This window comes from Somniosus microcephalus, chromosome 14, assembly GCF_052327205.1.
Source record: "Somniosus microcephalus isolate GS21.2 chromosome 14, FLI_Smic_1.0, whole genome shotgun sequence".
NCBI lineage: Eukaryota > Metazoa > Chordata > Chondrichthyes > Squaliformes > Somniosidae > Somniosus > Somniosus microcephalus.
In genome coordinates this window covers 98,642,299-98,655,980 of record NC_141000.1, presented here as the reverse complement: position 1 = coordinate 98,655,980, position 13,682 = coordinate 98,642,299, and the positions used below count along the sequence as shown (strand labels likewise).

Below are 13,682 nucleotides of genomic sequence, written 5' to 3'. Positions count from 1 at the left end.
GGAGCTGCCTGCACCCGGCCGCGGTCCGCGCAAATCTGTCTAAAAATGAGCCCGGCACCTCGGACAAGTGCCGGGCTTGCATCTGTTCCGGGGGGTGGGGGGGAGAAGTCCGGGGAGGGAGCTGCGGGCAGGCGGCCGGCGGGAAAGCGGCCGGCCGCCGCGGGGCCTTTAATGCGCCGGCGCAAACTCATGCAAGACTCTGTTGCCAGAGTCTTAGTTGCGGCTGCCACGGGCGAGGCGGCCGCAACTGAATTTCGGCGCTAGGGCCCGTCGGCATGGCAACCGGGACGCTGCGCACACCGATGACGTCATCGGTGCCGGCGCAGCGCTACCGGTGCAACGCCGATTTAGGGCCCCAGGGAATTTTTAAACTGGCCATAACTCTGGCGCTAGTCCCTCTAGCGCCTCAAAAGCGGCGCTAAGGCAACTGAATTTCTAGGCCAGTGGCAAGGAAATCACCAATTTTTCTGCCATTTCTTGTATGAATTCCAGCTGGGCCTGGTGTCTTACCTTCCTTTACAATCTTCAGCCTATCAGTGACTGCCTTATTTGAAATTTCTATCTTTTCTAATACTTTCTCCCCTTCCCCCTCACAATGCCCCCCCCCCCCTCATCAAGAAGTTTAGCTTCTATGCTGGGGAAACTGCCCATGGTCTCCTCCATGAACACAGAAAATAATTAATTCAATATATTTGTGATCCCTTAGTCACTTGATATCTTTGGGATCTTTCAGTGGCCCTGCCATTTCCCTTTGCAACTGCTTGCTGTGAATGTAATTACAGAACTGCTTGATATTTGTTTCAAAAAATTCCCCACCATCAATTTCTATTTTAGCTCACCTGACCACTTCCCCTGTACCTTGTTTTTGTATTTGTCTCGGTCCACTGAGCCACCTGTGTTACAATCTCTTAGGAACAATGGGGCTGAATTTCCGCAGAGGTTCTCCCAAAGGTCCACCGTAACTTCAGCGGAAGATCGTTTAGGCCACTTCTCTGAGGTTTCCATGGATCTTCCTCCAAAGTTACGGTGGCTGGCTGGGAGAACCACTTCCCCCATCCCCTCCCCCAGAAAAATAACTGGCAAATCTCTTCTTTGCCTTGTTCTCTGCATTACTTTCATCAACATGTGTACTTGCTGATATGCTGTCGAATAAACACAAAGGGATTAAAATTCGTTTGTTAGCTAAGTTCAGTGCATTTTTTAGTAATTGTACATGAACACATTGACCTGTTCACTAAAAATAATGCACAGAGGAATTTCCAATCTGAATCATCTTTTTTGAAAGATCAGTATGTCTTAAGCAAAAGCTATTAGAGTAATAGAATAGCTAGGTTGTCTGGGCAACAATAGTCCAATTCAGCTATATATTATCTACTTCTTCAAATAAAAATGAATAAAATGCCTCCAATTATGCCTCCAAGACCATGCTTTTTGTTTGAAACAATCATAGAATTATAGAAATTTACAGCACCAAAGGAGGCCATTTGACCCATCGTGTCTGTGCTGGCCGAAAAAGAGTTATCCACCCTAATCCCACTTTCCAGCTCTTGGTCCATAGCCCTGTAGGTTCTGGCACTTCAAGTGCATATCCAAGTACTTTTTAAGTGTGATGAGGGTTTCTGCCTCTACCACCCTTTCAGGCAAAGAGTTCCAGACCCCCACCACCCTCTGGGTGAAAAAAGTTCTCTTCAACTCCCCTCTAATCCTTCTACCAATTACTTTAAATCTATGCCCCCTGGTTATTGCTAGGGGAAATAGATCCTTTCTACCCACTCAATCGAGGCCCCTCATAATTTTATACACCTCAATCAAATCTCACCTCCGCCTCGTCTGCTCCAAAGAAAATAACCCCAGCCTATCCAATCTTTCCTCATAGCTAAAATTCTCCAGTCCTGGCAACACCCTCGTAAATCTCCTCTGTACCCTCTCTAGAGCAATCACATCTTTCCTGTAATGTGGTGACTAGAACAGTAAACAGTACTCTAGCTGTGGCCTAACTAGTGTTTTATACCATTCAAGCATAACCTCCTTGCTCTTATATTCTATGCCTCGGCTAATAAAGGAAAGTATCCCATATGCCTTCTTAACCAGCTTATCTACCTGTCCTGCTACCTTCAATCTAAGGACTCTTGTTATCGGAGCCGATGCCCAAAGCAGGACATTGTACCTGGAGAGATGCTACAGACTCAATATCAAATCAGTTGGCCTATCAGGCACCAAGATGTAGCATTAGAAAGGCGAAACAAGGTGCACAAAGGATTGGGAGAGACAGATAGCACTAGAGTAAGAAACAGTACGCTGTTAGGTGGGGTCAGACTAAGGGAGAATACAAGGTCTAAGATAGGTTTGCAGTGTATTTGTGTAAATGCACAAAGCATGGTAAATAAGCTGCAGATGCAAACAGCCACATGAGAATATGATGACCTAGCTAACGGAGACCTGGTTCAAAAAAGGGCAGGATTGGGTACTAAATATTCCTGGATATAAGGTGTTCAGGAAAGATAGGGAAGGAAAGAAAGGAGGTGGAGTGGCAGTATTGGTTAAGGAGAATATTACAGTGCTGGAGAGAGAGGCTGCCCTGGAGGAGTCAAGGACAGAATCTATTTGGTTAGAGTTGAGAACAATAGAGGTGCCATTACAATACTAGGTGTATTCTATCGGCCACCAACTAGTGGGAAGGATATAGAGGAGCAAATTTGCAGGGAAATTACAGTAAACGGGTAGTAAGAGGAGGGGTGGGGCCGATTAGGGACCAAAAAGGAGACCTACACATAGAGGCACAGGGCATGGCTGAGGTACTAAATGTGCATCTGTCTTCACCAAGGAAGAAACTGCGGCCAAAGTGAAAGAGGAGGTAGTTGAGATACTGGATGGGATAAAAATTGATAAGGAGGAAGTACTCAAAAGGCTGGCTGCACTTAAAGTAGATAAGTCACCAGGACCGGATGGGATGCATCCTAGGATGCTGAGGGAGGTAAAGGTGGAAATTGCAGAGGTACTGGCCATAATCTTCCAATCCTCCTTAGAAACAGGGGTGGTGCCAGAGGACTGAACAATTGCAAATGTTACACCCTTGTTCAAAAAAGGGTGTAAAGATAAACCCAGCAACAGGCCAGTCAGTTTAACCTCGGTAGTGGGGAGGCTTTTAGAAACAATAATCCATGACAAAATTAACCGTCACTTGGTCAAGTGTGGATTAATTAAGGAAAGCCTGCATGGATTTGTTAAAAGCAAATCGTGTTTAACTAACTTGATTGAGTTTTTTGATGAGGTAACAGAGAGGGTTGATGAGGGCAATGTAGTTGATGAGGTGTAAACGGACAAAGTGCCACATAATAGGCTTGCCAGCAAAGTTGAAGCCCATGGAATAAAAGGGACAGTGGCAGCATGGATACGAAATTGGCTCAGTACAGGAAACAGAGAGTAGTGGTGAACGGTTGTTTTTTGGACTGGAGGAAGATACACAGTGGGGTTCCCCAGGGGTCGGTACTAGGTCCACTGCTTTTCTTGATATATATTAATGACTTGGACTTGGGTGTACAGGGCACAATTTCAAAATTTCCAGATGAAACAAAACTTGGAAGTATAGTGAGCTATGAGGCGGATAGTGATAGACTTCAAGAGGACACAAACAGGCTGGTGGAATGGGCGGACATGTGGCAGATGAAATTTAATGCAGAAAAGTATGAAGTGATACATTTTGGTAGGAAGAATGAGGAGAGGTGTATAAAGGGTAAAATTCTAAAGGGGTGCATGAACAGAGAGACCTGGGGGTATATGTGCACAAATCGTTGAAAGTGGCAGGGCAGGTTGAGAAAGTGGTTAAAAAAGCATACGGGATCCTGGGCTTCATAAATAGAGGCATAGGGTACAAAACCAAGGAATTTATGATGAACCTTTATAAAACCCGAGTGGTGGCAGCACCGAGGAGGCAGTACTTTAACTGAGTGGGAGGCAAGGACAGCGCGGACCTGAGCGGTGGGAGCACCGAGGAGGCAGTACAATTCTGGTGAATTGAAAAACAACAAAGAAACAAGGAGTTAAGTCACAGGATAGCAGGTAGGTGATTGGTTGGTGAGCATTACCCTTTTTTTCTCTCTCTAAGCTAGGACAGTGGTTTAAACTAAGAGCTGGGAAACTATAATGTACTTTATTAAATTAATAACTTAACTAGATAAACTAATTAATATAACTATAAGTAATCATTTGAATAAAGACTTTAACTAATTAAATAAATAAAACAAGGTTAGATTAAGATATGACAGAACAGGTTGTGTGTCTGGACTGCAGTACGTGGGAGTTTGTTGACAGCGAGACTATCCCGAGAGAACACATCTACAGTAGATGTATCCATCTCGAATCTCTCTGGCTCAGAGTCATTGAGCTGGAGTGCGAGTTGGAGTCACTCCGATACATTAGGGAGGGGGAGGAGCATCTGGACAGTTTGCTCCAGACTTCGGTCACACCTCATATAGAGGTGCAGGATCAGAACGGGGTTGGTGCGACCGACAGTGTGCAGAGTAAGGGGAACCCAGGTAAGAAAGGGAATGAGGTTTCACAGAAACTGATCCTATTCAACAGGTACAATGTGCTTGTTACCTGTGAGGATAAGGATAAAGACTGTCGGAAGGACAGCCAGAATGCGGACCACGGCACTTTGGAGCAAGAAGCTGTCCTAAGGGGGGAGGGGGAGGAGGAGGAGAGGAAGCGCAATGTGGTAGTTGTAGGGGATTCTATAATTAGGGGGACAGATAGCATCCTTTGTAAGCAAGATCGAGAGACCCACATGGTATGTTGCCTACCTGGTGCCAAGGTGAGGAACATCTCGAACCGGCTTGAAAGGATACTGGAGAGGGAGGGGGAGGATCCAGTTGTTGTGGTCAATGTTGGGACCAACAACATAGGGAAGAGTTGGCAAGAAGTCCTGTTTGGGGAGTACCAGGAACTAGGAGCTAAATTAAAGAACAGAACCTCAAGGGTTATAATCTCTGGATTATTACCTGAGCCACGTGCAAATTGGTGTAGGGATAAGCTGATCAGGGAAGTGAACACATGGCTAAAGGAGTGGTGTGGGAAAGAGGGGTTCCATTTCAGGGGGCACTGGCTCCAGTATTGGCACAGGCAGGAACTGTACCATTGGGATGGGCTCCACCTGAACCGGTCTGGGACCAGGGTCCTAGAGGAAAGGATAAATAGGGCAGTCACAAGGACTTTAAACTAGTAAATGGGGAGGGGAGAGCTCAGGTGGAAATTGTAGTACAAATAGTAGTTCAAAAATGAACGAAAGGGAAGAGAGTAGAGTAACAGTCAGAAATTGTGCTTTAGGCACTACATGTAAAGGGAATTGTGCTGGGGCCTCAACTATTCACTGTATTTATTAATGACTTAGATGATGGCAAAACTTTGGCAAATGGATTTCAATGTAGGCAAATGTGAGGTCATCTACTTTGGGCCTAAAAGGATAGAACAGGGTACTTTCTAAATGGTGAAAAGCTAAAAACAGTGGATGTCCAAAGAGACTTGGGGGTCCAGGTGCATAGATCATTAAAATGTCATGAACAGGTACAGAAAATATTCAAAAAGGCTAATGGAATGCTGGCCTTTATATCAAGATGACTAGAGTACAAGGGGGTAGAAGTTATGCTGCAGCTGTACAAAACCCTGGTTAGACCACACCTGGATTACTGTGAGCAGTTCTGGGCACCACACCTTAGGAAGGATATATTGGTCTTGGAGGGAGTGCAGCGTAGGTTTACCAGGATGATAACCGGACTCCAAGGGTTAAGTTACGAGGAGAGATTACACAAATTAGGGTTGCATGCCCTAGAATTTAGATGGTTAAGGGTTGACCTGATCAAAGTTTTCAAGATATTAAGGGGAACAGATAGGGTAGATAGAGAGAAACTATTTCCGCTGGTTGGGGATTCTAGGACTAGGGGGCATAGTCTAAAAATTAGAGCCAGGTCTTTCAGGAGTGAAATTAGGAAACACTTCTACACACAAAGGGTGGTAGAAATTTGCAACTCTCTTCCGCAAACGACAATTGATGCTAGATCAATTGTTAATTTTAAATCTGAGATTGATAGCTTTTTGTTAACCAAAGGTATTAAGTGATATGGGGCAAAGGCAGGTATATAGAGTTAGGTCGCAGATCAGCTATGATCTCACTGAATGGCGGAACAGGCTCAGGGGGCTGAATGGCCTATTATTGTTCCTATGTTCCTAACACTGGTCCGACCTCAACTGGAGTATTGTGTCCATTTCTGGGCACTGCACTTTAGGAAGGATGTGAAGGCTTTAGAGAGGGTGCAGAAAAAATTTACAAGAATGGTTCCAGGGATGAGGGACTTCAGTTACGTGGATAGACTGGAGCAGCTGGGGTTGTTCTCTTGAGAGCAGAGAAGTTTGAGAGGAGATTTGACCGAGGTGTTCAAAATCATGAGGGGTCTAGACAGAGTAGCTAGAGAGAAACTGTTCCCATTGGCGGAAGGGTCGAGAACCAGAGGACACAGATATAAGGTGATTGGCAGAAGAACAAAAGGCGGCATGAGGAAAAACCTTTTTTACGCAGCGAGTGGTTATGATCTGGAATGCACTGCCTGAGAGGGTGGTGGAGGCAGATTCAATCGTGGCTTTCAAAAGGGAATTGGATAAGTACCTGAAAGAAAAAAAATTGCAGGGTTATGGGGAAAGGGCGGGGGAGTGGGACTAGTTGAAGTGCTCTTGCAAAGAGCTGGCACGGGCTTGATGGGCCGAATGGCCTCCTTCTGTGCTGTAACCATTCTATGATTCTATGATTCAGTCCCTAGAGAAATGCAAAAGCCGAACTGATAATACCATAATCATATTAAATTGAACTTTAAAGAGTTCCATGAGCAGCACCATGTCGCAGGCGATGGTGACGATGTGCTGTTCCATGGAAAGGATGGCCACCTGCAAGGAGCAGCTAATCCACCAGTCAAATGAGAACATGCTAGCTGTGAACAACAGATTGCAGACACTCATTGAACTCATCTCGAGGAGGGATACCAACATAGACTTGGGCCTTCATCGCCCCACTGATGTGCAGCAAAGTGCTCTCCAGCTCCTTGCTGGCAGGAACGTGCGGGTGGCCCATGAGAGGGATGATGGTGAGAGGGACATGGAAGTGGGGACTCTTCTCAAATCACTCCCACTTCTCCCCCATTGCCTCCCCCTCAGTCAGGGCCCCACATGCTTCCTCGGATCCCGATGGCCGAGTCTGCCCCTGCACTTTTGCAGGAGGAGCAGTCTTTGGCGGGGCCCTCACAGGCCCTAAAACCCAGAGGACGTCTGCCAAAAGTGTTGAAGCAGTCGCAGCAGGGAAGTGAGCAGCCTGCAACTACCTCTGCTGAAGCCACAGGGGTTGCACTTCATAGAAGCACTCGGAAAAGACACAATCGTAGATGCACAAGGGTATGCACATGGGTGTTTGCCAAAATGTTAGTGTTAAGTTTCAGTTCTATTTATGACACACATAAATTTCTTTCTATGCACTTCTTTTCCCTCTTGTCCATTTTTGCCTGCTACCTGGGAAGTGGCCTTGTCACTTGGAGTGAATGGTGAGACATTACTTAACCTCGAGCAATGAGTGTTTAATTGACAGGAATGATTTGGTCATTTTAGGACTGCTTTGTGGTGCTGGTGGTGGTGGGGGAGTGTTGGTACAGCATCTGGGAGCTAGATGGGTGCGCTGGTGCAACTTAACTAAATCGGGCCATTATGAGGCCATCCTGGGCCTCCCGGGCAATATAGGCCACTGCTGCTGCCATCTCCACCTCAGGTTCCTCCTCCTCCTCTTCCTCATGTTCCGCCTGTTCCTCCTCCTCCGACGAGGCTGTGCGCTCTGCGCCTTTCTCCTCTTGCAGCTTCAATCCTTGCTGCTGTGCTATGTTGTACAGCACGCAGCAAATGATGATGATTCTGAAGATCCTGGCTGGTGCGTACTGAAGGGCTCCTCCGGATCTGTCAAGGCATCTGAAGCGCATCTTCAGCATGTCGATTATTTGCTCTATGACACAACTGGTGGTCATATGGCTTTATTATAGCACTCCTCGGCATCATTGTTTGGCCTCCTCAAGGGTGTCATCAGCCACGTCATCAGTGGATAGCCCTTGTCTCCAAGCAGCCAGCTGGTACGTGTGTTTGGAGGTGCGAAGAGCTGAGGGAGGGTGGACTGGTGCAGAACGAAAGAGTCATGACAGCTTCCAGGGAATTTGGCGCACAAATGCATGATGATCTTTTTATGGTTGCAGACGAGCTGCACATTGAGGGATTGGAAGCCCTTCCAGTTCACAAACGCACCTGGGTGATGAAGGGATGCCTTGATGGCCACATGTGTGCAGTCGATGATGCCCTGCACCTGTGGGAAGCCAGCCAGAGCCGCGAAGCCGAGTGCCCGCTCAGTAACACTAGCTTCATCAGTGGCAAAGTTTACATAAGTGGCTGACTTGTGAAACATGGCATCGTCATCTGGGTGATGTATTTGTGGGAGGCCGACTGCGAGATCCTGGAAATATCTGCTGCAGATCCCTGGAAGGAGCCTGAGGTGAAGAAGTTGAGGGTGGTGGTGACTTTGACAGCCACTGGTAAGGAGTGTCCCCAGGGCCTCTGGGCAGCAGGTCTTGTTCCAGCAAGCTAAAAATGTCTGTCATGTCCAGGAAGCTCATCCTCTGCCTGTATACCCTGTGTTGGGGGTATCACCTCTGCCACGGTGCAGTCCAATGCTGACCCCTCTCTCCTGTGGAGCATCAGGTCAGTGAGGAGAAGGCTGCTGGTGTTGTTGCTGCTGCTGCTCGTGTGGCTGGTGCTGGAGCTCATATTGGTTTGAAGCTAATGTCCAAGGTGAGACAGCATAAGCGGCACCCATGCTGATCTGATAGATGTCAGGTAAAGTGGAGATCAGAGGCACAATCCTCCAATGTAGTGAGAGTGGCTTCCGAGGTTGTAGAAATCACCTGCAAACTCCTGAAAGCAAAATCTCTGCACAAAATGGTGTCAGCAAGAGTCTTTCCCTTAGGCAAGGAAGCAGGTATAAGGTGTGTGTATCTATGTGCTTTTTCCAACTGTCACTTAATGAAGTAGCACAATTGTCACGGAGCTCCCGCCTTCCCTTCACAGGCGAGCTTCCTGAGGTCCGTGAATCCCGCGCACAACCAGTTAAAGTTCAAACCTCATGTTAAGGTTCTCTCAACGAGCAGTTAACTACCTCAATGAGGTCGCCCACCTCTCCCGAGCAGGTCTGTGACGCGCCTCGAATTGCGCCCCAGTTAAATGCGGCAGTCAGCGGGATGATGGCAGGTTCCTGACGTGCTGTCAATTTCAGCGCTTTTAACTGCCGACCCGCTCCCAAACCCGCACGCTCTGCAATGTGAAAATTCTGGGCCCGGTGTTTCTGGCTATAGGTCAACGTGAGTTCAATCATGCCCGTAATTCAACAAATATCGCAATCAACATATAAAGAATGTTACTTCCTTACAAATCCTAAAATCTTTTCTTTCACTTCATTAGATCACAAGATGGATTCAAATGAAAAATGCCCTTTAGCCCATTTGATCTCATCCATCTAGAATACGAACCTTATTATCTTCCCATTATAGCATCTAACTCTTTCTTAAATGAATCCTGGCTTCAACTACCCTCCTGGTAATTCATTTCGGCTCTTGACCACCATCTGTATGAAATGTATTTCTTGATAACTGTCAATATACCTTCCACAACCTCAAAACGATGGCATCTTCTACTGCTGCCCTGGAGTTTCTGAAAGTATTGTTCCAGGTTTACTTTCTCTATTCCATTAGGTATCTCATATGCCTCCATAAGATGACTTCTAAGACATTTATTATCGTGGCTGGAGTGGTTCTATAATGGGCATGCAATCCACAATGCCAGATATGTTCAGGCAGCATGATAAAAAGCTACCCCATCTTTTCTAAAGTGATTCATACTAATATAAAATATAGTCTATAAAAATAATTGCTCAAGAGCAGTTTAATGTATACTTGCATGCAAACATAAATGTGCAAAAGAAGCTTACTTCTCCTTCATCCCATGAGTAACAGAATTTTGCAGTTCATTAGTCGAAGTAGTTTGAACTACAGAAGCTATGGGGATAATTTGCAACTTTGCTTCCTAGTGGTAACCTGGTAGAGCAGATTGCCCACCCATTGTAGAACCCGCCTAATTTTCATCCCCTCCACCAGCTTACCGCTCAGGGCTGCGAAGTTGAAAACGATGTCTTATTTCTAGAATAAATTACTTGAGAAATACACTCAATTCATTGAGATGGGCCTGTAGTACAGGCAGCTGAATAGATAAATTGGGTTGGTTGATTTCCAACTGATCATTCAAAGCTTTCACCTGAAGGTTAACGTATTTGATTTTCCAATTGCTTCCATCAACTGGGGTGCGGATGAGTCCAAAGAGCTGCTCAAAGATACCCAGGCATTGTGCGTTCTTATGAATGGTGCCAGCCACTGCTATGGCAACTAGTCCATGTGGAGAGGTTGCACATCTCATGCCATTCATGCTGATGTTGGGATTGAAGAGCAATTGCTCATCCTTTACCAGGGACAGCAAGCGCAGACTGACAATTGCTGAACTCTGATGCTGCTCTGTTCGGTCTTCATGGACAGAATAAGCAAAGTGAAGTACTGCATCTTCCCAAAAGTGCTGCGGACCCCACTCTTCTGGCTGTCGGCCAAACAAAGGATTCTGGGAATTCAGAAGCTGAAAGAACCATTGGCAGAAAGCTTCTCCTATTGTTTGACAGTCAAAGTCTCCCCCTGCCGCTGGCTGAGATGGTATCTGGTACTGGGAGGTTTTAAGAAACAAGAATAAAGTCACTTCATTAGAAAAAAAATAGAAAATAACAGCAAAGATAAATATATTTAAGGCTAAAAATATGCATAGGGTAGAAGGGAATGAAAGAAGGACACAGCACCCTTGTCCCTTCTTCTTTCTGCGCATTAATAGTTACCATCTGTACCAATGATTATTTTGTGAATATTGGGGAAATTTAGCTGCAGCTTCAGAGGATCTAAAATCTGGAAATAAAAACCTCTTTAGACCACCAGAGAATGAAAATGCAGCCTTCTTCTCTAGCTCTCCAAGGAATATGGGCATATGTTCAACACTAAATTAAAAATGATGGGTTAATACTTAAAGCATTAGAAAGGCAAAGAGCATAACCCACCACCAGACTGTCTAGAGCTTGGAATCCCTCTACATTAATACTCAGCTGTACTCAGACCATTGCTAGGATTTCAAAGATCAGAAATCCTCCTTTATCTGGAATGGGAGGTCCCTCTCCTAAATTAGGTTGCCAGTTTTATGCACAAAAATACAAAAAGGAATAAATAGAAACATAGGAACAGGAGTAGGCCATTCAACTCCTCGAGCCTGTTCTGCCATTCAATTAGATCATCTCCGATCTGTATCTTAACTCCATGTACCCGCCTCGATTCCGAAACCCTTGATACCTTTGTCTAACAAAAATCTATCAATCTCAGTTTTGAAATTTTCAATTGACCCCCCCAGCCTCAACAGCTTTATGGGGGAGAAAGTTCCAGATTTCTACATCACCCCCAAACAGCCTTGCGCTAATTTTAAGGTTGTGCCCCTTTGTTCTGGACTCCCCAGAAAAAGCTGAATAGCCTGGACCAAATGAAACAAAAGCAGAAAATGCTGGAAACACACAGCAGATTAGTCAACATCTGTAGAGAGAACGGAAAAGTTTTTGGATGTGAACCCTTCTTTAAAACAGGAGTCATGTAGAAGGGTTTACATAACTTTTCTATTTTCTCCGCAGGTGCTGACTGGGCAGCTGTGTGTTTCCAGCATTTTCTGGTTTTGTTTCAGATTTCCAACTTCTGCAGTGTTTTTGCTAGCCCAGAATAAATGTTGTTTGTTTAAATATTCTCCACAGGAAACTACTTGATGTATTTTGGTGCATTTGGAAAAGTGGGGGTTCACTTTGTCAAACTGGCATTCAGTGTGTATCTATGTCTGATTTATTATGATAAACGTCATTAATTTGAAAAACTGTGACCCATTCCTTTAATATGGAAGGCTTGGATGAGCGAGCAGCCTTAATAAGTTTCAGTAAACCACAACTTTAGATAATTGGGCAGCATCCCAAATCAAAATATTTATCAATTTTGAGCCAATAGTGATAGAATGTAAATACTGTACTTAAGAATGAGAGTAAGCCATTTGACCCATCCAGCCTTGTCCACCATTTTGTTAGCTACAGCAGCTCTATCTTTATCATCCCAGTTCCCTACCCCTTTTCTGTTGTCCCTTAGTAATTACTTTCTAAGAAAGTATCTATCTCCCTTTTAAACACTTCAATTGATTCTTAATCTAACACCTTCTTGAATAGTGCATTTTACACTCTCACAATCTTTTGTGCGATTTATTTCTTCTAGATAGCACATTGTGTCAATTTTTGATTATTACTGTATAGGGTTGAATGGAAGAATGTCTTTCTTCTGTTAAATATGAACCCTAAAAATACATCTTTAGGAAACTCTGATAATGCAGAGGCTATGACACAAAATCTCTGCTAGGCGCTAAACATTTCTCAATGCAACATTAATTACCTGTGTAACATTCACATGTATATTCATTTGCATTTCCAGCTGCCTCTTTGCCTCATCTTCTGCTTGTTTCCTCATTTTCTCCTGCCCTCGTCTCTTCATTTGCTCTTCCACTTGTTCTCTCAGCTGTCCCTCTACTTGTCTCGTCTGCTCCAATACCCTCCTCGCCTCCTTGACTTCTTGTGCCAGTGCTTTTATCTTTGCCTCTTCAATTTCCTGCTTTACCTTTCGCTCCAATTCTGGCTTCCTAACTTGCCCCAGAAGCTGGTATTTTGTTTGATCTGTTGACTCTTTTCTCTTCCATTCTTGCTGCATCCAATAGACCAAAGCCTTATCGATAAGTTGCTGTTTGTCTGATGAACCTGATATGACAACCTCATGTCTGATTAGGTACTTCAATATTGCCTCTCGCAGAACTTTCCTGCGTTTTAGCAGCTCTTCAGCACTTTGGCTACAGTTCAGAATGACACTGATGACTTCTACAAGGAAATTAAAACATTCTTTTTATATATATGTAAAACTACTTTACTTATGTTTGATTGAGACTAAATAATATTGAAAAATAAAAAAATTGATAATTTGGACTGCTAAGAAACTAAACCATTGAACTGTTTTGGTGAATGTCAACATAAAGTCACTTCTGTCCTTTCAGTTAAAAGACAATGGCCTGGATTTTGTGGTCAGTGGCGAAGGAACGCCGCTCTCCATTCATCACGCTTACAGCTGCCCACAGACTTTCGTGTGCTTTTGAGCAGCAACTTACAGTTACTAGAGATTATTTTCAACGCGGTGCCTGCTGCAGGGGATTGGGAGCCTGTGTGAACAGGGAAAGCAACAGCATGTTTCCGCAACCAATCAGATTGAAGAATCCTCACCGACCCATGCAGTCTCAACCAGGAAGTTTAAGTTAGAATATTTAATTCAATGTAAAATCATGTACAGAAAGCGAAATAAAGCGAAGAAATGAAAGATGGGATAAAGAGAGATAGATAAAAGAGACAGAAAAAAAAAGTACAACAAAAAGATATTTTAATACTTATTGGCCCAGAAATTCGGGTCCCCACG

The 13,682-nt window shown here is 44.7% G+C and overlaps 1 protein-coding gene across 1 annotated transcript in view; it reads right to left on the bottom strand.

The window, feature by feature from the left end:
- Positions 1–620: 620 nt before the first annotated feature.
- LOC147107754 (uncharacterized protein C3orf38 homolog) overlaps positions 621–13,682 on the bottom strand; it is a 19,511-nt gene continuing 6,449 nt past the window's right edge. The window contains exons 2-3 of the mRNA XM_086007034.1: positions 12,621–13,096; positions 621–10,830 (exon numbers count right to left, since the gene is read on the bottom strand). Of these exons, the coding sequence (XP_085863160.1) occupies positions 10,273–10,830; positions 12,621–13,096 (1,034 nt within the window). The 3' untranslated portion in view covers positions 621–10,272. The remainder of the gene's footprint in view (positions 10,831–12,620; positions 13,097–13,682) is intronic.